Source organism: Hyperolius riggenbachi, chromosome 6, assembly GCF_040937935.1.
Source record: "Hyperolius riggenbachi isolate aHypRig1 chromosome 6, aHypRig1.pri, whole genome shotgun sequence".
NCBI classification, from domain to species: domain Eukaryota; kingdom Metazoa; phylum Chordata; class Amphibia; order Anura; family Hyperoliidae; genus Hyperolius; species Hyperolius riggenbachi.
Window position 1 is genome coordinate 198053292 of NC_090651.1, and position 20699 is coordinate 198073990.

The window sequence follows — 20699 nt, forward strand, 5'->3', positions numbered from 1 at the left end:
CCACTTTTGTGAGTATAAAATCGTATTGACTCTGTGAGTCAACTTAATCGGACATACTGCACCATCGGCTCCTGGTCTTCTTTTGTTTCCCAGTGAATCTTTGGAACTACAGAGAAACTTCCTTCTCTTAAACTTTAGAATAGGAAGCATTTTTACAGTATGGAATCTGATTCAATAGGGTGACTTCATGGTAACATCAGATTTACAGGATGCCTATTTACATAACGTAAAATTGTAAGCATTACCTCAGATATGCGGTAAGGATGGAAAATTCGACTCGCCATTTTCAATACAGAGCTCTTCCATTTGGAATATCTTTAGCTCTGTGCATTTTTACTAACGTGTTAGCGGAGGTCATGGCTTTGATGTATTTCAGATTCGAGTGAACCCATACCTGGACGACCTGCAGATTGCTGGGAAATCCCCATGGCTGTGTTGAAGAATTTGGAAGTAATAGTTCAGTGGTTATCCCCAGGATGTGGAGTCAGAGTCAAGGATTCTGAGCAATTTTGGGTACCTGGAGTCGGTGGTTTCAATCAACTGAGGATTCGGATGATTTTTCTATCAACTCCACAGCCCTGGAAAGAATTAGGCTAAGGAGTCCAGGAACTAGAGTCAGAGCAATTTTGGGTACCTGGAGTCTGTGCTTTCATAAACTGAAGATTTGGAGTCTGATGACTTTTGTACCAACTCCACAGCCCTGATTATGCCACCTAGGAAGGTTTCTGAACTATGACAAGTCAACCTTAGCTCCATTGCAAAGGGTGATGTTTCTGGGGCTTTAGGTGGATTTGTTAAAGAAGAAATAGTTACCAATAGACGACAAAGTGAGGTTGATTTTTAAAGTACAGCATTTGTTGCAAACCCTGCAAGTCTCTTTAACCTCCCTAACAGTATTGACAGATATATCCGTCCATAAAAACATGCTGTGAACAGCATAAACGTGCATAGACATCAATACTCTCCTGCACTGTATACTAGACCCTTGCTTGACACATTTTGGCAAGTTACAGGGGAAAAAAAAGTTTTAAAAATACATTTTATCACTTTTTGCACAGAAATCCTGGGGAAATTGAACGCCAGGGAGGTTAAGACAAATCCTATCTCTACTCGGCCTTGTGACTTCCTTCAGTAATGCCAGCAATGGTCTGGGCCCAATTCCATAACCAGCCTTTGCATACCTGGTATCTAGGGATCTGTGCAGGAATTTACCTTCCTCGGCTCTCAGATCGATCGAAATGGTGATTGTAGTCATGAAATAAAACGTTGGATAACCCTCTGCAGAAACACGATGGTAAGCATGAACCAAGTATGGAAAAGCAAAGGCATTAGCATTACAACCAAATGTAGACTAGTTCATGCCATTGTTTTCCCCATAACCATGTATGGCTTCGAAAGTTGGACCCTAAGAAAAGCAGTTAGAAGAAAAATCGACTCCTTCGAGTTGTGGTGCTGGCGACGGTTGCTTCGCATTCCATGGACAGCAAGAATGACAAACAAAAACGTATTGGAACGTATAAGACCAGACATGTCACGTCACTGGAAGGCAAGATCACCAGACTCAGACTCGCATATTTCGGCCACATGATGCGATCAAATTCCTTAGAGAAAGACCTAATGCTAGGACTGATCAGTGGCAAAAGGCGACAAGGCCACCAGAGAACGTGTTGGCTTGACACCATCAAAGCTGACACAGGATTGAGCTTAAGGCAACTGGCAGAAATGGTACAAGATCGGACAGCATGGAAAGAGCTAACCCATAGAATCGCCAAGACTCGGGTATGACTGAATGGATAACCTCATCATCATTTAAGGATCTGAGACGAATCTCAAGAATCGCTGGATCAGATGGTGAAGATACTAGGAGAGTAATGGCAGGCTATAAATTGGGGAGAAATCGGCCCCAATCTCAACAAAGGGTGACCTTGGCAACCAACCCTATTATTTACAGATGCCAGCAAGTGGGGCTGCAGGGCTCATATGGAGCAAGTGCAATCCCAGAACAGGTGAATTCAAGAAGTAGCTCAGACCTCCTTAAATTACAGATAACTACTAGCAGTAAAACTTGCACTGTTAGAATTCCTGCCTTATTTAATGAATCAGAATATGATGTTTCAGACAATATAGTAGCAGTTTCTTGCGTTTGAAAACATGGAGGAGCGAAAATCAAGGGCTAATAGATATCAGAGGAAAATCTTTTATCAGTGTCAGCGGTTCATATTAGAGGCTTGCAAAATATTTTGGCAGAACAGCTGAGCCGCGTCCCATGTTGGGAGAGTGGGCACTAAATTGGGTGGTTTTCAGAGACCTCTCAAGCATGTGGGGTTTCCCCAAGTTGGATCTCTTTCCCCTCCAGCCAATCCAAAGACAAAAATATTTGTTTTCCGATGTATCCATCATCCCCGCCGCCGGAGAGATTGGATGCACTTGGCAATTCCATGGTCCAAGGGGCTATTGTATGCATTTCCCTGGTAAATCAAATTTCCAGAGTACTATGAAAGCTCAGTTTAGAGAAGCCATGGTTTTACTGGTAGCACCATTCCAGAAGGTCCTGGTTCCTAGCAATCCATACATTGGCATTAAAGGGACCTTGGTTTCTACCAAACAGTTAGGATCTGTTTCAAGAGGGAAATCTTCATCCGGAACCAAAGAAGTTCCACTTAGCGGTGTAGCTCTTGAATTGAGATCAATCAGAAAAAGGGACAGAGTAACTAAGACGATGGTGAACTGTCATAAGGTAGTCACTTGTCAAATCTGTTAGTTTTGGAGAGTATATTTTACAAGAAAAGTTAATAAGACTATCCGAACAGATGATTTTCCTTCTATTCATGATTTTTTGCAACCCCGATTAGGATTAATCATCCAACACTTTAAGGGTGTAGTTTGCAGTCCTCCTTTTTTTTTTTTAATGGGAATCAAAGGATCAAGCTATTGATTTTCTAAAGGCAGTTACTAGATCCAGGCTAGTGCTGAAAAAAACGGGTTTCTTTTGGGATCCTTCCTTAAGGTGGCCACTAACTGACCAATTTCTAGCAAAAAAAATCATTAGAGCGATCAGAAATTCTGATTGGATTGATTGTAAATAATCTCCATTGATGGGCACAATCGATTACGAACGATTAAAAATACTCGTCCGATTGGATTTTGGCCAAACCAAAATTTGGATTTTCTAGTTGATTGTGATAGGTAGGAAGCAAAGATTGGTTCGATGGTGGTGTACTGAACGATTTTTTTTCTAATCAGAATTATCTGATCGCTCGAACAATTTTTCACTAGAAATTGGATCATTTGTGGCCACCTTTAGTTTTACTTTTTTTTTTTTTTTTTTTAACTGACCCACTATTTGAACCTTTGACCCACATCTTCAAAACTGTGTTTCTGTTGGCCATTACTTCTGCTTATAAATTCAGTGACATTTAAGCATTGTCAGCCTAAGGGAACCTGAGGCTGGAGGGATATGGAGGCTGCCATATTTATTTCCTTTTAAACAATACCAGTTTCCAGTTGCCAATCCTGGCAGTCCTCTTGATCTTTTTTCTCTAGTACTTTTAACCGTAGACCCTGAACAAGTATGCAGCAGATCGGGTACTCTGACTTAGCGGACTCAGGTTTTACTGCATTAGCCATATGCTTGTTCCAGGGTTTTGACTTGGACACTACCTATGTTACAAGGTCAAAAGGGCTGCCAGGCAACTGGCATTGTTTACAAGGAAATATGGCAGCCTCCATATCCCTCTCACCTCTGGTTCTTTTTAAAGCAGAACTGAATTCAGAACCTCTCTGCTCTAAAAGATATGCAAAGGCATAATAACTTTTAAAGAAAAACATTTGTGTTACAGCTGATACAAATCCTGAAATAAATCTGCTTTCATGGAAGCAGACATAATGTTAACCTCCTCTGCTTTCAAATGAGCTTATCTGCAAGGGCAGTCGGGTGACACAGGAGAGAACAAATTACATCTTGTGATTAGACACAAATGTGGGGGGATTAGATAGGCTAAACTCTCTGAATACATACAGGGTGCATTTCTGTTTTCCTTCTGTTCTGTGCAAGAGTTCAGGTCCACTTGAAGAGCCCTATATGATGGTGTATCAGAACAGACCCATTCGCTACTAAATTTTATCAGGACTAAAAGATTGTGTTTCCATCATTTTGTTATCCTCCATGGAATAAAAAGGAAACCAGGTTACATTCTTTGGATTTAAACCATGTAGTTCTACAGTATGTAGATGACACAAAAGCTTTTTTTCTTGCACACGCTGCAAGATCCCTGGTGGCATTTTGGGCAGAACGATCGTTAGCCTCCTTGGAACAAATATTTATTTGGTACACGGTCATCAGACCTTCATAAAAGACTATCGAGTGGACCTGCTTTCTAGTCAGGATGTGTCTTTCGGTAGGAAAGTACTGCCGAATGTCATCTAGCACTCGGGTAAAGGTTATTCATTGGTTTCTCATGTGTGAGCTGTCCTGAAGAATGAGTAGATAAAACACGGTTTGACTTAACGGTAGCAGGATTTCTGCAAATCCTTCAGGACGGCTACCTTATTTCCCACTATATATTGTTTACATCTGTATATTTCTGCGTTTTATTTATAGACTGCATTAAAGGATACCGGAAGTGACGTGACATGAGATAGACATGTGTATGTACAGTGCCAAGCACACAAACAACTATGCTGTGTTCCTTTTTTTTCTTTCTCTGCCTGAAAGCGTTAAATATCAGGTATGTAAGTGGCTGATTCAGTCCTGACTCAGAGAGGAAGTAATTACAGTGTGACCCTCGCTGATAAGTAATTCCCCTTTTTATCTTTCTTGCTCTCAGAAGCCATTTTCTGCTAGGAAAGTGTTTTGTAGTTGCAATTTCTTATCAGTGAGGGTCACACTGTAGTCACTTCCTGTCTGAGTCAGGACTGAGTCAGCCACTTACATACCTGATAATTAACTCTTTCAGGCAGAGAAAGAAAAAAGGGAAAACATCTTCGTTATTTGTGTGCTAGGCACTGTACATACCCATGTCTATCTCATCATGTCACATGTCACTTCGGGTATCATTTAATCTCAGCTGTAAGTTCTTTGTGGTTTCTTGTGACATAACTGAGACATAGTGATAAGAGGTGGTATTTATAAGGTGCTGTGCATTTTGATTGGTTCTTGTATTTCCTCGGGAGGCTTTCTCTCATGTGTTAAGCTATCCGGAAAGATTCAAAGAAATCCTGCTACTGGTAAGTCTAACCATGTTTTTATCATATAGTTTTTGGCTGTTATTTTGATCTTCAACCATTTACCTGGAACAAGTAAGCAGACAAGGTATTTCAATTTTTCTCTGAGGATCTTCCTAAATGTTCCAGAGGAATAGCTCAGAAAGCATAGCCAGAAAATCCCCATACCAGCCTGGCAGCTGGCCTTTTTAGTGTGAAGTCAGCAATAGAAGTCCCAATGTTTGTCTGCTGAGCATACATTTTTCTGGTGGTGGATAATGTGCACATTGGAATGTATCGGAGTTCATTTTCAAATGCATTTGTGCATTTTTAATACAATTAAATAGTCCTGAGTTGAAGTGGTCTGCTTCAGTCAAATCATATTTTCTTATTTAGCTTAGATAACACGAAGAAGAATTAGACAATGCTAGGTTTTTGTATTTTTTTTAATTCACTGATCTGTTAGTTTACTGAGATCTAATGTCTAAAGAGTACACACTGTACAATTTTCCACCAGATGGATGGATCTATCAGATAATTTTCCGATCAGTCCAGATTCCGAAAGGTTTCACAATCTATTTCGGGTACTTGTCAGCGCAAAATCGATCAGGAACAATTTGGATGTCTACACACGATGCAATTTATCATCAGATCATCGATCGAACTGATTAAAAATGTTACTGTGTGTATGGGGCTTTAGTGTCTAGTTCTTATCAGCAGCTGTGAATAGACTGCAGGAACACCACAACAACACTCTCCCCATAATGAAGTTTAATTGCACAATTCTTTGGCAGATAGATGGCTCGATAGATAATTTCAAACAGGTCCGATCTGATTTGGATTGTTTTTTTTAGATCGATTTTCCCATAGAAGTCAATGGAAATCGATGGAACAATGATCAGAAAATCGATCGACCGGTTAATCTGCTGAAAAAACTCATTGTGTTTTCCCAGCATAACCCCTTTAGTGCTCCCTGCAAAGTGAAACCAAGTTCAGGTATTTTAAAGAGAATCTGTACTCTAAAATTCTTACAATAAAAAGCATACCATTCTATTCATGATGTTCTCCTGGGCCCCTCTGTGCTGTTTCTGCCACTCCCTGCTGCAATCCTGGCTTGTAATTGCCAGTTTTAGGCAGTGTTTACAAACAAAAGACATGGCTTGTGATAGGCACAGAGAAGCTCAGTCTGTGACTCACACAGCCTGCGGAGGGGCGTAGAGAGGGTGTGTATAGCTTCTATCCTATCTCAAGCAGAGCTGCACGTTCCAGCCTGAGTGCCTGAGCCTGACAAAGACGACAGAGGAGAGAAGATTAGATTATATAACAGAGATAATACAGCCACTGTACAACTAGGAAAGGCTGCAGTAACACAGACCACATTAGAACATGTATAGGAACTTATAGGATAGAAGAAAAAAGGCTGAAAAATGTGTTACAGAGTCTCTTTAAGATTTCCATAAATTGGAAGATTTTTTTTTTTTTGTTCATAAAAGTTTGCTGTGGCTAATATTTTTAGAGCATAGAAGAAATTCGGAGTTTAGTTCCACTTTAAAAACCAGTTACTTCTCAGAGATCTGGTTGTTGCGGAATAAGTTGCATATCATGATATCTTGCTGAATAAGTAAATATTCTACTTTTTTTTTTTTTTTTTTTATTTCCTTTCTGTATTTCATTTGTCTTACAGCACCTTGGGTCGTCCAGAAACAGCCACTGCCGTGCCCTCCTAATGATGGTACAGTACACACCCTCTGCAGCACTTACATTTTAGTTGTTAGTCATTATCGATATTGTCCAGTGCTTCAAAAGTTAAGGCAAATTACCTCATGCCTTGCTCTGTATCACAAGGGTGGCACTGAAGGAGTTTGCTTCCACTCATCTGGTAGTTTGAGAAACAGAATATGAGTAAACCAGTTTTTGAATGGTAAGATGTTTTGTTGGCAGATTCCCATTAACCTTTAATATAAGCACTAATGCAATTACTGGATATGACAACGCAGACATGGTAATTTGGGTGACAGTATTGGACTTTTATAATAGGATTGCAGTGGTGATGTGGTGCAGTGGCAATCAGCGCCGAGAATTTGGCTTGAAGTGTACCTGAGATGAGGCCTTAAAAAGAAAATATACAGTAGCAATAAAAAGTATGTGAACCCTTTGGAATTATATGGATTTCTGCACAAATTGGTCAAAAAATGTGATCTGATCTTCATCTAAGTCACAACAATAGACAATTGCAGTCTGCTTAAACTAAAACCACACACATAATTACATGTTTCCATGTTTTTATTGAACACACCATGTAAACATTCACAATGCTGGTGGAAAAGGTATGTGAACCCCTAGACTAATGGCATCTCCAAGAGCTACTTGGAGTGAGGTGTTAGCAAGCTAGAGTTCAATAAATAAAATGAGATTAGAGGTGTTGGTCCTATAAAAAACACACACCAGTTTTGGGTTTGCGTTTCTTAAAGCAGTAGGATCAGCCATACTATGCCAGGGGAAAAAAAACACATATACTGTATGTAGATAAATACTTGATCTAGAGTTGCTGATGATGCTAAATAAAATGTAGGCCATGATGGCGTGTGCACATATAGATATATATGTAATTTTATAGTTTTATGATTTTAAAGATTTTTGTAGTAATTAAGGAACTATATGTGGATCTTTAGCCCATCAGAATATATAGTGAGGATTAGTGGAATAAAACAAAATAAAATAAAATAAAATGAAAAATAGAAACCGCTTGGGAAGTGTCCAGTAAAACCTCCAGGAATGTACTGTGCCCTTAAGGAGAAGATTGAGGAGGAGTATCGGAGGAGGAGTTTGGGAGCTATATAAGGCTGGTGTTGGGGTTTCAGGACAATTCCAATCATTCTGATGAAGACACACGTTTTTGTGTTGAAACATGTTAATGAGGTCGAGTTGGGGCGCCCCATGAGATCTATTGGAATCTACTGTTCTCTCAAACTGAGGTTTCCGAAGCAAAACCAGTGCAAACATTGATAATCTGGTACGTGCTGGAACGCAGGGAAGAAGTAGTGAGACGCACGGAAGTGACGTTTCTGGCCTGAACTCTGATCCAGGAAGTACTGCAGGAGGCTGCCGTGGATTGCGAGGAGTGAGGAGCGGTAGTTTGAACGGGACCCGCTATCCCCGCCTGGCTTTTCCCCTACGGCGGGTGGGTGTGGACGGAGGTACCAGCCCTAGTTCCCCTCTTTCCTCTGGATAACGGTTGTGTGAACTTCGGACGGAGTCGTACATCTGCCAACACTTAAAGACGCGGACTGAGGAGGATATCTTCATGTTGTAAGCATATAGACTGCATGATACCCAATTAAGCAAGTTAGACGTTTTTTGTCATCCAACAGAGTTTATAGCGAGGTGATAACTGTATATTCTTTGGCTGTTAAACTTGGATATTTGAGCTGGACTTGTGCAATAGCAGGACACTGAGATTCTTGCCCGCTCTGTAATATATTTTGGGAAGTTTTCACCCAGTCTTTTATGCAGTTTGAAAATCGTCCTTTTATCCGGGTTTTATGGAATTTTGATTCTTTTTTTGATTTTTTAAGGTGCACCTATACATATATAAGTCCCTTTGGGCTCATCAGCATTCTCTTGGGCTGGATGGATGTGTGAATGGATGCAATATTGTATGTGATTTTTATATAATAAATTTAATTGTTTTTTAATAAAGTGATATCACGGTTATACCAAGTGCCAGCGCTCCACACATCTCTTTTTTGACAAATACTTGATCTTGATTACATAACACATGTATTATACTGTCCACATTTTGATTTCAGTGAATGTTATATAGTAAATGACGAGAATTCTGTTCCTGGTGGGAACCATGTCTTTTGCCCACAGTTAAGGCTAACTCGTGATGTCATTTCTGCCCTTTACTTTTTTTCTTGTCTCCTCCAATCGCTGAGTTGCCTCAGCCTTGCTTGTAAACACAAGTGAGTAGGGGATTAGGTTTCAGATAAGCAGCTGGCAGGGAAATAAAGGGGAGAGGTGGAATAGATTATAGATAAAAGAACCCCCAGCATGCAATTCTTTGGCACCGACTACTAAAGGGCCAGTGCTCCTTAAGCCTCATCTACACGCGTAGATGAGGCTCCGATGTTCCTTATCAATCGAGCCGCTGATGCGGCTCGATTGATAAGATCCGACAGGTCGGATCTTGCCACCGCCGATTCCCTGCGAGGGGACAATTGCAGAGAATCGAGCGGAAGATAAGCGGCGCCGGCGGGGAATCGAATCCGACGCGCGGGGATGCGGAAGAGGCGATCCGGCGGCTAATCGAGCCGCCGGATCGGAGCCTCATCTACGCGTGTAGATGAGGCTTTAAGTATGTGATAACTCCAAATCATAACAGCAAAAAAATTTTGAAAGTATTGAATGCAGAATTAAGGGGCCCATACACTCAGCCGATTTTCTGGCCGATCGATCGATCCCGATTGATCGTTTGAAAATCGGTTGGCCAATCGACCGATCGATGGCCGATTTCGATCGATTTCGATGGATTTCCATCGACCAGGCAGGATGGAAAATTTAGGTCGATCTGATGAGATTGCTTATCAGTTTGCATTGGCCTTAATGGAAATCTGATGGCAAAAAAATGCCATCAGATCGAATTTCAATAGATTTCAAACTGAAATCTATTGGAATTCTTTCCTGGTAAAAAATGTTCTAAAAACGCATCAGATACATCATCAGATCCATTTCTTATCTATCTGCTGCCAATCTGACGAGTGTATGGGCACCTTTAGTATCTTTATCATTTAATACACTCAGACCAGTTGCTGTTGAAATTTGATTTTTATGGTGACGATACCGCTTTAACCCTGTGGGCAATACAATTATATCGCCCAGGAAGGGGCGCAGCACTTTTTAAAAAAAAATTTTTAAATCATGTAGCGAGCCCTGGGGGGCACGGCGGGTATCGGTGGCGGCGGCGATCGGAAGTTACACGTAGCTAGCAAAGTGCTAGTTGCGTGTAACAAAAAAAAATTATGCAAATCGGCCCACCAGGGCCTAAGAACTCCTCCTGCGCGACATACCCCGAGCTCAGGGATTATCGCTCAGGAGGTTAAGAAGCATTGCTTGATGTGAAAGATGCCTTGCACAAAAGAGCATTCAGAAGACCTATGATAAAGAATTGTTGACATGCATAAAGCTGGAAAGGGTTATAAAAGTATCTCTCAAAAAGCCTTGCCGTTCATCGGTCCATGGTGAGACAAATTGTCTATAAATGGAGCACTGCTGCTACTGTTTCTAGGAGTGGTCGTCCTGTAAAGATGACTGCAAGTGCACAATGCAGAATGCTCAATGAGGTGAAGAATCCTAGAGTGTCAGCTAAACGCTTAAAAAAGTCTCTGGCATATGCTAACATCCCTGTTAGCAAATCTGATACGTAAAACACTAAAGAATGGAGTTCATGGCAGGATACCCCAGAGGAAGCCACTGCTGTCCATAAAAAACATTGCTGAACGTTTAAAGTTTGCAAAAGAGCACCTGGATGTTCAACAGCAGTACTGTCAAAATATTCCATGGACATATGAAACCAAAGTTTGAGTTGTTTGGAAGAAGCACACAACACTGTGTGGAGAAAAAGTGGCACAGCACACCAACATCAAAAACTAACCACAACTGTGAAGTATGGTGCCTGGACTGATTGCTATCATCAAAGGAAAAATGAATTTCCAAGTTTATCAAGACATTTTGTAGGGGAACTTAAGGCCATTTATCCACCAGCCAGGCCCGGGCCGAGGCATAGGCTGGAGAGGCTCCAGCCTCAGGGCGCAGTGTAGGAGGGGGCGCACGATTCATTCAGCTGTCATTCCTAATTGTGTTTGAAGCAGAAAGAAATAAGAAAAGGGGATACATGGAAGTGACTACAAGCCAGATAACTAGAGATTAAGGTGTTGGGGGCCCTGGGGTGCCTCTTAGTCTAATAGCAATCAGTGTGTGACAGCTGGGGTGGAGGGATGGAGGGGCGCACTTTGGTGTCTCAGCCTTGGGTGCTGGAGGACCTTGTCCTGGCTCTGCCACCAGCTGAAGCTCAGCAGAAGATTGGTGTTGCACCTGGACAACGACCAAAAGCATAGAAGTAAATCCACAACAGAATGGCTTAAACAGAAGAAAGTACGCCTTCTGGAGTGGGCCAGTCAGAGTCCTGACCTCAACCCGATTGAGATGCTGTGGCATGACCTCAAGAAAGCGACTTACACCAGACATCCCAAAAATATTTCTGAACTGAAACCGTTCTGTAAAGAGGAATAGTCAAAAATTAAAACATGGAAACCTTTAATTATTTGTGTGGTATTAGTTTAAAGGGAACCTTAACTGAGCGGAATATGGATGTTTCCTTTTAAACAATACCAGTTGCTTGGCAACCCTGCTAATCTCTGGCTAAATCACACACCTGAAATAAGCATGCAGCTAATCCAGTCTGACTTCAGTTAGAGCACCTGATCTGCGTTCTTGTTGTGGCGCTGTGGCTAAAATTATTAGACACTGGATGAACAGGAGAGTCAGGCAACTGGTATTATTTTAAAAGGAAAAATCCATATCCTTCTGTTTAGGTTCCCTTTAAGCAGACTGTGATTGTCTATTGTTGTGACTTAGATGAAGATCAGATCATTCAGATTTTTTTTTTCTTTTTTGCTACTGTGCATACCTGGTGCTTCCTCCAGCCCCCTCTTGCCTGATCATTCCCTTGTCGTCTTCAGTCGCCGTCTGGTTTGTCCGCAACTGGGCCCCTGTAAGTTGTCCAGTCAGCACAGGTGCAGTCTGGCTGTGCACGCTCCTTCACCATGCTCCCATCGCCGGGAGCTCCATGGAACAGGAGCACAGTGGGAGCAGCGCCGTGCATGCACAGTTGGCCCTGAACAGGAGGACTTTGTGGGGCCAATTGCTGAAGAACAAGGACGTGTAAGCCCCCGGTCTTATATATTATCTTTTTAAGGCCCACTTCTTGGGTTCTCTTTTTAAGAGGTATTGCAATGGTGACGCAGTGCAACGGTAATGGGCGCTGGAGGTTCAGTTACATTAGCTGAGGATGGGATTGCAGCAGTGGGGACGGGGATTCAGCTACAATAGCTGCGGGTGGGATTTGCGACAAAGGGTGCAGGGATGTACAGGTGGCAATGGGCTCTGGGGGTTTGGCTGCATCAAGTGTGGGTGGGATTGCGGCAATGGGCACCAAGGGTTTGGCTACATCAGCTGTGGGTGGGATTGCAGTGATGGGCACCTGTTTTTTGTATAGATCAGCTGCAGGGTTTAGTGGTAGACATAACAATTTATATCCACTAGTGTCAGCGCTCTAAATGGTATCCTGGGGCAATGTTCAGATCGATTCTGTCTGACTTCAAATCCCATACATGTATCAATCAGATCATTCACTAAGGTTTGCAGTCATCAGCCTCGGACGAGATATGCATAAATTAAGCAGAATAAAAAAACATAGTGTAGTATCCTCAGTTTCAATGTGCACCTCCACCTCCCCCTGCAGCGCACATCCATAGGTGAAATCTCTATAATGAATATACAATGCGTTTACCAGACAATGTAACTGTTCAGTTACAAACAGCAAGAGAGCATGTAATGATCATTTTTACACGGTTAGCGTCATCTGCTCTGATTCCTCCAACCTCTGTTGTTGAAGTTCAGTTATCCAGATCCAAATGCTGCTCAGTCACAAACCGCTTAAATGCTTTTCTATATGATCCCTTGTCTCTCCGCAGTTTAAACTTGTAGGCACAGTCGATCCCTTAAAAACTATGCAAACTCTTCCATAGCGCAATAAAACTTTAATAAGACAGTAAAAAAGCAAGTACACTCACATAATACAAAGATTAAAACGGTGTATCATACATAAACTCCAGCGTCCTGCTCTTCAATCAGCATGTGTGCCACCCTGAATTGTTCTGAACAGTGCCCCAGCATACCGTTTTTAGAGTGCTGATACTAGTGGGTAAAATTTAAAGGAATACTGTAGGGGGGTCAGGGGAAAATGAGTTGAACTTACCCGGGGCTTCTAACGGTCCCCCGCAGACATCCTGTGTTGGCGCAGCCACTCACCGATGCTCCGGCCCCGCCTCCGGTTCACTTCTGGAATTTCAGACTTTAAAGTCTGAAAACCACTGCGCCTGCGTTGCCGTGTCTTTGATCCCGCTGATGTCATCAAGAGCGCACAGCGCAGGCCCAGTATGGTCTGTGTCTGCGCAGTACACTCCTGGTGACATCAGCGGGAGTGAGGACATGGCAACGCAGGCGCAGTGGTTTTCTGACTTTAAAGTCAGAAATTCCAGAAGTGAGCTGGAGGCGGGGCCGGAGTATCGGTGAGTGGCTGCGCGGGCACAGGATGTCTGCGGGGGACCATTAGAAGCCCCGGGTAAGTTCAGCTCATTTTCCCCCGACCCCCCTACAGTATCCCTTTAAGGTGACTGTATTTTGGTGTTGCGAACCGGTAATAGAGACTATTATTTGGAGTTTGATTTAGTGTTAGACATAGATGAGGGGGGGGGGGGTTAGTGCTAGGAATAGGTGGGGGGAGGTTAGTGTTAATACAGGGGGCAGAGGGTTAGTGTGAGAATAATGGTACAGTGAGGGAAAGCACAATACCGGTAATTGTATGATTACCGATGTTCGACTAGGACCCCGATGTTTAGTTGTTTTTTTGTGTGATTTTGCTGTGAAATATAATTGATTTACTTGCGATTTTTATATATTGTGCATATGTGTTCTGACCCACATTAAAATTCTAGACTACTTCTTTTTCTACAGTTTGGCGCAGATCAGAGCAATGTAGCTTTAAGAACCTGTATTGTAGACAAGCCTATCAGGCCTTAATCCTCTTACAAGGCATGTCGCCCAGTGGGGATTGAAACCCAATCCCTCGGGTGACATTGCAGGGCCGAGGCTGTGCAGGTCAGTAACGTGTTCTGTTCCTGTACAGGGGGCAGAGTAGTAACATCATGTGAGGTAAGTCGGGGGAACAAACCTCTCGGGCCAAATTAAACCGCTTGGTGGATCACTGGCCAAGAGGGTTGGGGGCTACTGTACACTCTGGATTCTCGTCAGAAGCTGTTGGTATTGGCCGAGTCTCATGTAAAATGTATATAGAGCTTTAAAGGGATACTGTAGGGGGGTCGGGGGAAAATGAGTTGAACTTACCCAGGGCTTCTAATGGTCCCCCGCAGACATCCTGCGCCCACGCAGCCACTCACCAATGCTCCGGCCCCGCCTCCGGTTCACTTCTGGAATTTCAGACTTTAAAGTCTGAAAACCACTGCGCCTGCGCAGCTGCATCCTCGCTCTCGCTGATGTGTAGGAGTGTATTGCATAAGTCCAGTATGGTCTTTGGTCTGCGCAGTATGCTCCTGGTGCCATCAGTGGGAGCGAGGACACGGCAATGCAGGCGCAGTGGTTTTCTGACTTTAAAGTCAGAAATTCCAGAAGTGAACTGGAGGCGGGGCCAGAGCATCGGTGAGTGGCTGCGCGGGCACAGGATGTCTGCGGGGGGGCGTTAGAAGCCCCGGGTAACTTCAACTCATTTTCCCCTGACCCCCCTACAGTATCCCTTTAAGTTGACTGTATTACAAGTATAATGGGTACTGGTAATAAGAACGTGAATAATGTCAGGTTTTCTTATCCTGGGAACTGGAGGTTGGTAGCTCAGTGCCCTGCCTTTGTCTTTCTCAATAGATGTGACACCCTCTCAGCCTTCCTGTGGCTTTTCCAGTATTCTGGTCTTAAGGCAAGTTTATCAGGCTGTTAACACTTACTCTAATACAGTTTCTTGCTACTTTATTGATATGGTTAAAATTTGTCAATCTTTTCTCAGCTTTATTGTGCACATATAAAGCGTTAAAGTGCCACTAACTTCTGATAGAGCAGGCAGCACTTTCACTTTTGGCCTGGGTTCCACTAGCTGCACTTTGTGTGCTTGATTGGCAAAGCGCTAGGTGATTCCACTACAGCATTGCGATTTGTGTTAAATCGCAAACCCGCTGCCTGAAGCTTTTTCTGAGCGATTGCGCTTGAAGGAATGCTACAAAGTCACACCTCTTTCAAAATCTCGGTCGCCAGTTGCTGGAGGAACCTGGCTCCTACTGTCAGTGTGTGGTTTAGGTGAGGTGGATGAGTGAATAATTGCTCTTCTTAAATTGCTCCTCTTAAGCACTTTTTGCAGGAAAAAAAAAAAAGATCTAGCTGCAGTTTGCAGTGAAAACATAATGAACTGCAAATAGACTCGTGCAGCATCAATCCTCTAAATACCTTATTGCTTCTGAAGAATGAGTTTAAAGGAAACCTGTAAGGACTTTGTTATCGACGACTTGCAAGTCGATGGCCACTGCGCCTGCGCTTCCCTGGCCGCGTGCGACCAGAGCCATGCAGTCGCAGTGGCCAGCGACAGGTTCAGTCGCCAAAAAAGGAACTGAGCCTCGGCAGGGGACCTGAGGATAGTTTTTTTTTTTTAGACTATAAGACGCTCCTAACCATAAGACGCACCTAGGTTTAGAGGACAAAAACCAGGGGAAAAATTATATATACTAAACCTGGTGCACCCATGATGAAGCAGCATCCTGTGGATTACGACCCCTTTGTACCTCATGTCCCCTTGTACCTCTTGTGTCCTCCTCTGTCCCCCTTGTGTCCTCCCGTGTCCTTTCTGTCCTCCTCAATGCCCCTTAGTGTCCTCCTCTATGCCCCTTTGTGTGGTTATATTTGCAGGCTTTTACAAGTCAGGAACTCCCTGTATTTGGTCTATAAGAGCAAGTGACTTTTTTTTACCCCTTTTTGGGGTAGAAAACGTGAGTCTTATAGTCCAAAAAATACAGTATGTGCCGGCACAGGACGTCTGCAGGGGGCTGGTAAGCCACATTTTTTTTTAAAGTCCTTGCAGGTTTACTTTGAAGCTGATATCCAGCCTGTATATAAAAATCTTTCAGTCATCCTTGTAAGAAAAAGTTTAACCTGCAGGATAGAGTGAACAGAAGGGGAATGGGGGGGTACAGACAGGCGATTTTGGGTGAGAAAGACAGCACAGGTAATTATAACTCTTACAGGGCTGTAGGATCTTCCTTTACAGGCTTGATATTCACGTAGAAATTGATCATTCCATAATGGACTTAAATTTAAACAATCTCAGTTTTAACTACCGTAGATTAGCCAGCTGTGCTTTTGGCTAACTTTTTAGATTTTTTAGCCACGATGAATCCAATTTGTAGCTAATCTTAAGAGTCCAGATATTTTCAGTAATAGACATCTAAATCTCATTAATCTTCAGATTTGGATAGTTTCTGCTGTATTTAGGTGATGGGTTGTGAGAGCTACCTTATACACTGCTATGGATAACGAGGAGTTTGCTCATACTGGTTAAAGGGGCAGTTAAGTGAAAATTATTTACCATTAATCACATATCAGTTATTTAAAATAAAGAGCATATGTTTCTCCATAGACCTTGTGTTAAAAATAAAAGTAGATGATATAACTTCATATGCTGTTCTCAGCCCTGCGTAATATGTTGGCTCTTTATAAATACAATAAATAATAATAATAATATGTAACTAGCTAAGTAAATAGATAAAGCAGGCTGCTAATTAGTTATATACGTAGCAGCCTGTTTGTTTATTTACTTAGATAGTTAAGCTGGCCATACACTGGCCCGATTTGCCGCCATTTCGACAGCAGATTCGATCACTGGGATCGAATCTGCTGCCAATCGTTCGCGCTACACGCCGAATTTCGATCCATTTCGTCCGATCCCGTCGATCTCTCCGTGCGGAAAAATACCGTCGATCGCCCGCGGGTAGGGAGCGCGTCGCTAGCGGCGTTCGAGTGCCCGACGACCGACGCAATAGAGCGGCAATACATTACCTGCTCCGCCGGCGCGACTACCCCCAGTCACCGCTGCTCCGTGTCCGCGCTGGTCTCCGGCATGCTTCAGTTCCTCCTGCCCAGCAGGAAGTTTAAACAGTAGAGGGCGCTCTACTGTTTAAACCTCCTGCCAGGCAGGAAGAAGTAAAGCATGCTGGACCTGGAGACCAGAGCGGAGACTGAGCAGCGGTGACCTGGGGACTGGAGTCGCGCCGGCGGAGCAGGTAATGTATGCGGGCGGGGGGAGCGGCGGCAGCACCACCACCACCACAACAGATTGTGAACGGTTTCAGGCTGAAATCGGTTCACAATCTGTTTGCAGTAAAGGTAGCCATACGTTCCCTCTCTGATCAGATTCGATCAGAGAGGGATCTTTCTGTTGGTCGAATCTGATGGCAAATCGACCAGTGTATGGCTACCTTTACAGAGACCATCACAGGGCTCTCTGTAGTGTGTGATTCAGCGTTATAATCAGCTGGAGTGCCTGGTGTCAGTGAAGTACGTCGCATAGTATGCAAATTAAGGAGCTCAGCTCTCTGGAAAGCAGAATTAAGTGATATCATCTACTTTCTTTAACACAAGGTCTATGGAGAAACATATGCTCTTTATTTTAAATAACTGATATGTGATTAATGGTAAATAATAATTTTCACTAAACTGCCCTTTCAAGTAAACAATGAGGTAGATACAAGAAAGCGAAAAAGCATACAATTGAAAGCATATAAAAAATCATTAGGACATTAAAAATATAATGAATAAATTTAATGCGAGCTAGAATCTAGTCCTCAAAAGTGAAATTGATTAAATATGAAAAGTTTATAAAAGTTATCCAGGATTAGATTAACTGAGTCCTTAGATTATAAACCAGGCTATGCAAAATCCAGTACAAGGCTTTGAAATGCTAATAGCGCAAATACATCAGATGAGAAGGAAAGCAGTGAATCCGATTCAGAGGAATACTCTGCTTGTTCTTTGTATTTTAGGGGACGAAAAGGACAATGAAGGCGAGGCAGACGTAGTGTGTGTATATAAAAAAAAAAGTGTATGTATGTGTATATATATTGATGTGAAAAACTATTTGCCCCCTTCCTGATTTCTTATTCTTTTGCATGTTTATCACACTTAAATGTTTCTGCTCATCAAAAACCGTTAACTATTAGTCAAAGATAACATAATGGAACACAAAATGCAGTTTTAAATGATGGTTTTTATTACCGTGTTTCCCCGAAAATAAGACACTGTCTTATATTTTTTTTCCCTTCAAAAGATGTACTAGGGCTTATTTTCGTGGAGGTCTTATATTTTGTGGGGTATCAAAAACCCCCTTGTGTAGAGCCAGATCCCCCTAGTCGATGGCCAGATCCCCCACCCCTCTTGTGTATAGCCAGATCCCCCCCTTGTTTATTGCCAGATCCCCCTAGTGTATAACCAGACCCCCCCAATGTATAGGTAAACCCCCCTTGTTTATGGCCAGACACCCCCTTAATAGCCACATAAGCCCCCTCCCTGCATAGTCAGATCCCACGTGTGCATAAGTCCAACCAGCCCCAAACCCCCACCCCTGCTTCCCCCGTAGCCGCTTTACCTCATACCGGCCCACCTCCTTCACAAAGTCGCATCCCCGTGCTCATGGACAGACCCTCGGTGGCACAATACAAACTGCAGAAATAAGCCCTAGTGGCAATGGCAGTCCCAAACCACGAATTCCCCAGCCCCCCCTTACGGCACCGAATTACCTCCTGCTGGCCCCGCTTTCACAAGATCGCATCCCCGTGCTCATAGTCCGACCCCCGGCGGCAATTATTCAAACCGCATATCAGCTAGGATCTGCGGTGAAGTCAGCTACAGCTTCATTGTAACAGTACTTCCGTATGCAGGAAGTAAACAAAGATGCCACTTCCTGTATACGGAGGTGCTGTTACAGTGAATCTGTAGCTGCCTTCACCGCAGATCCCAGCTGATATGCGGTTTGAATAATTGCCGCGGGGGGTCGGACTATGAGCACGGGGATGCGATCTTGTGAAAGCGGGGGCAGCAGGAGGTAATGCGGAGCCGTAAGGGTGGGGCCTCCGGGAGGGGGGGGGCAGAATTCGTGGTTTGGGACTGCCATTGCCACTAGGGCTTATTTTCAGGGAGGGCTTATATTTCGGGCATGCTGCTCGATATCTGCTAGGGCTTACTTTGAGGGTAGGTTTTACTTTCGGGGAAACACGGTATTTAGTGAGAAAGAAAACTCCAAATCTACATGGCCTTGTGTGAAAAAGTGATTGCCCCCCTTGTTAAAAAATAACTTAACTGTGGTTTATCACACCTGAGTTCAATTTCTGTAGTCGCCCCCAGGCCTGATTACTGCCACACCTGTTTCAATCAAGAAATTACTTAAAGAGAACCCGACGTGAGTTTGAAGAATATTATCTGCATACAGAGGCTTGATCTGCCTATACAGCCCAGCCTCTGTTGCTATCCCAAACCCCCCCTAAGGTCCCCCTGCACTCTGCAATCCCTCATAAATCACAGCCACGCTGCTGACAAACAGCTTGTCAGAGCTGGCTGTGTTTATCTCTATAGTGTCAGTCTGCTGCTCTCCCCGCCTCCTGCAGAACTCCAGTCCCCGCCTGCATCCCTTCCCTCCCTGCTGATTGGAGGGAATGGACAGGGGCAGGGACCGGAGCTATGTAGGAGGCGGGGGAGCAGCTGAGACTGACACTACAGATGTAAACACAGCCTCACAGCATGGCTGTGATTTATGAGTGATTGCAGAGTGCAGGGGGACCTTAGTGGGGTTTGGGATAGCAACAGAGGCTGGGCTGTATAGGCAGATCCAGCCTCTGTATGTGTGTGTATATATATGTATGTATGTATGTATATATGTATGTATGTATGTATGTATGTATATATATGTATATATATATATATATATATATATATATATATTATATATATATATATATATATATATATATATATATATATATATATATATATATATATATGTGTATGTATATATATGTGTATGTATATATATATATATATATATATATCTATATATATATATATATATATATATATATGTGTGTATGTATATATATATATAATATATATATATATATATATATATATATATATATATTATATATATATATATATATATATATATATATATATATGTGTGTATGTATATATATATATATATATATATGTGTGTATGTATATATATTTATATATATATATATATATATATATAATATGTGTATGTATATTTATATATATATATATATATATATATATGTATATATATATATATGTATGTATATATATGTGTATGTATATATATATATATATATAATGTATATATATATATGTATGTATATATATATATATATATTATATATATATATATATGTATATATATATGTATGTATATGTATGTATATTATATATGTATGTATATATATATGTATGTATATATGTATGTATATATATATATATATATATATATATATATATATATATACACACATACACACACATATACATATATATTGTATGTATATGTGTATGTATATGTGTGTGTGTGTGTGTGTGTATATATATATATACATACA

The 20699-nt window shown here is 42.2% G+C and overlaps 1 protein-coding gene across 16 annotated transcripts in view; it reads left to right on the plus strand.

Annotated features, from left to right (window-relative positions):
• Window positions 1-20699, plus strand: part of MSANTD2 (Myb/SANT DNA binding domain containing 2) — a 538095-nt gene that overhangs the window by 57997 nt on the left and 459399 nt on the right. For 6 of the 16 annotated variants that reach the window (XM_068240270.1, XM_068240272.1, XM_068240278.1 and 3 more), the window contains one exon: window positions 6887-6934. The exons of 6 other annotated variants lie outside the window; for them this stretch is intronic. In XM_068240270.1, the coding sequence (XP_068096371.1) occupies window positions 6887-6934 (48 nt within the window). Of the gene's footprint in view, window positions 1-6886; window positions 6935-14919; window positions 14972-18077; window positions 18137-20699 lie in introns of all 16 variants that reach the window. 4 more of the 16 variants (XM_068240283.1, XM_068240282.1, XM_068240286.1 and 1 more) reach the window with 2 other exon arrangements.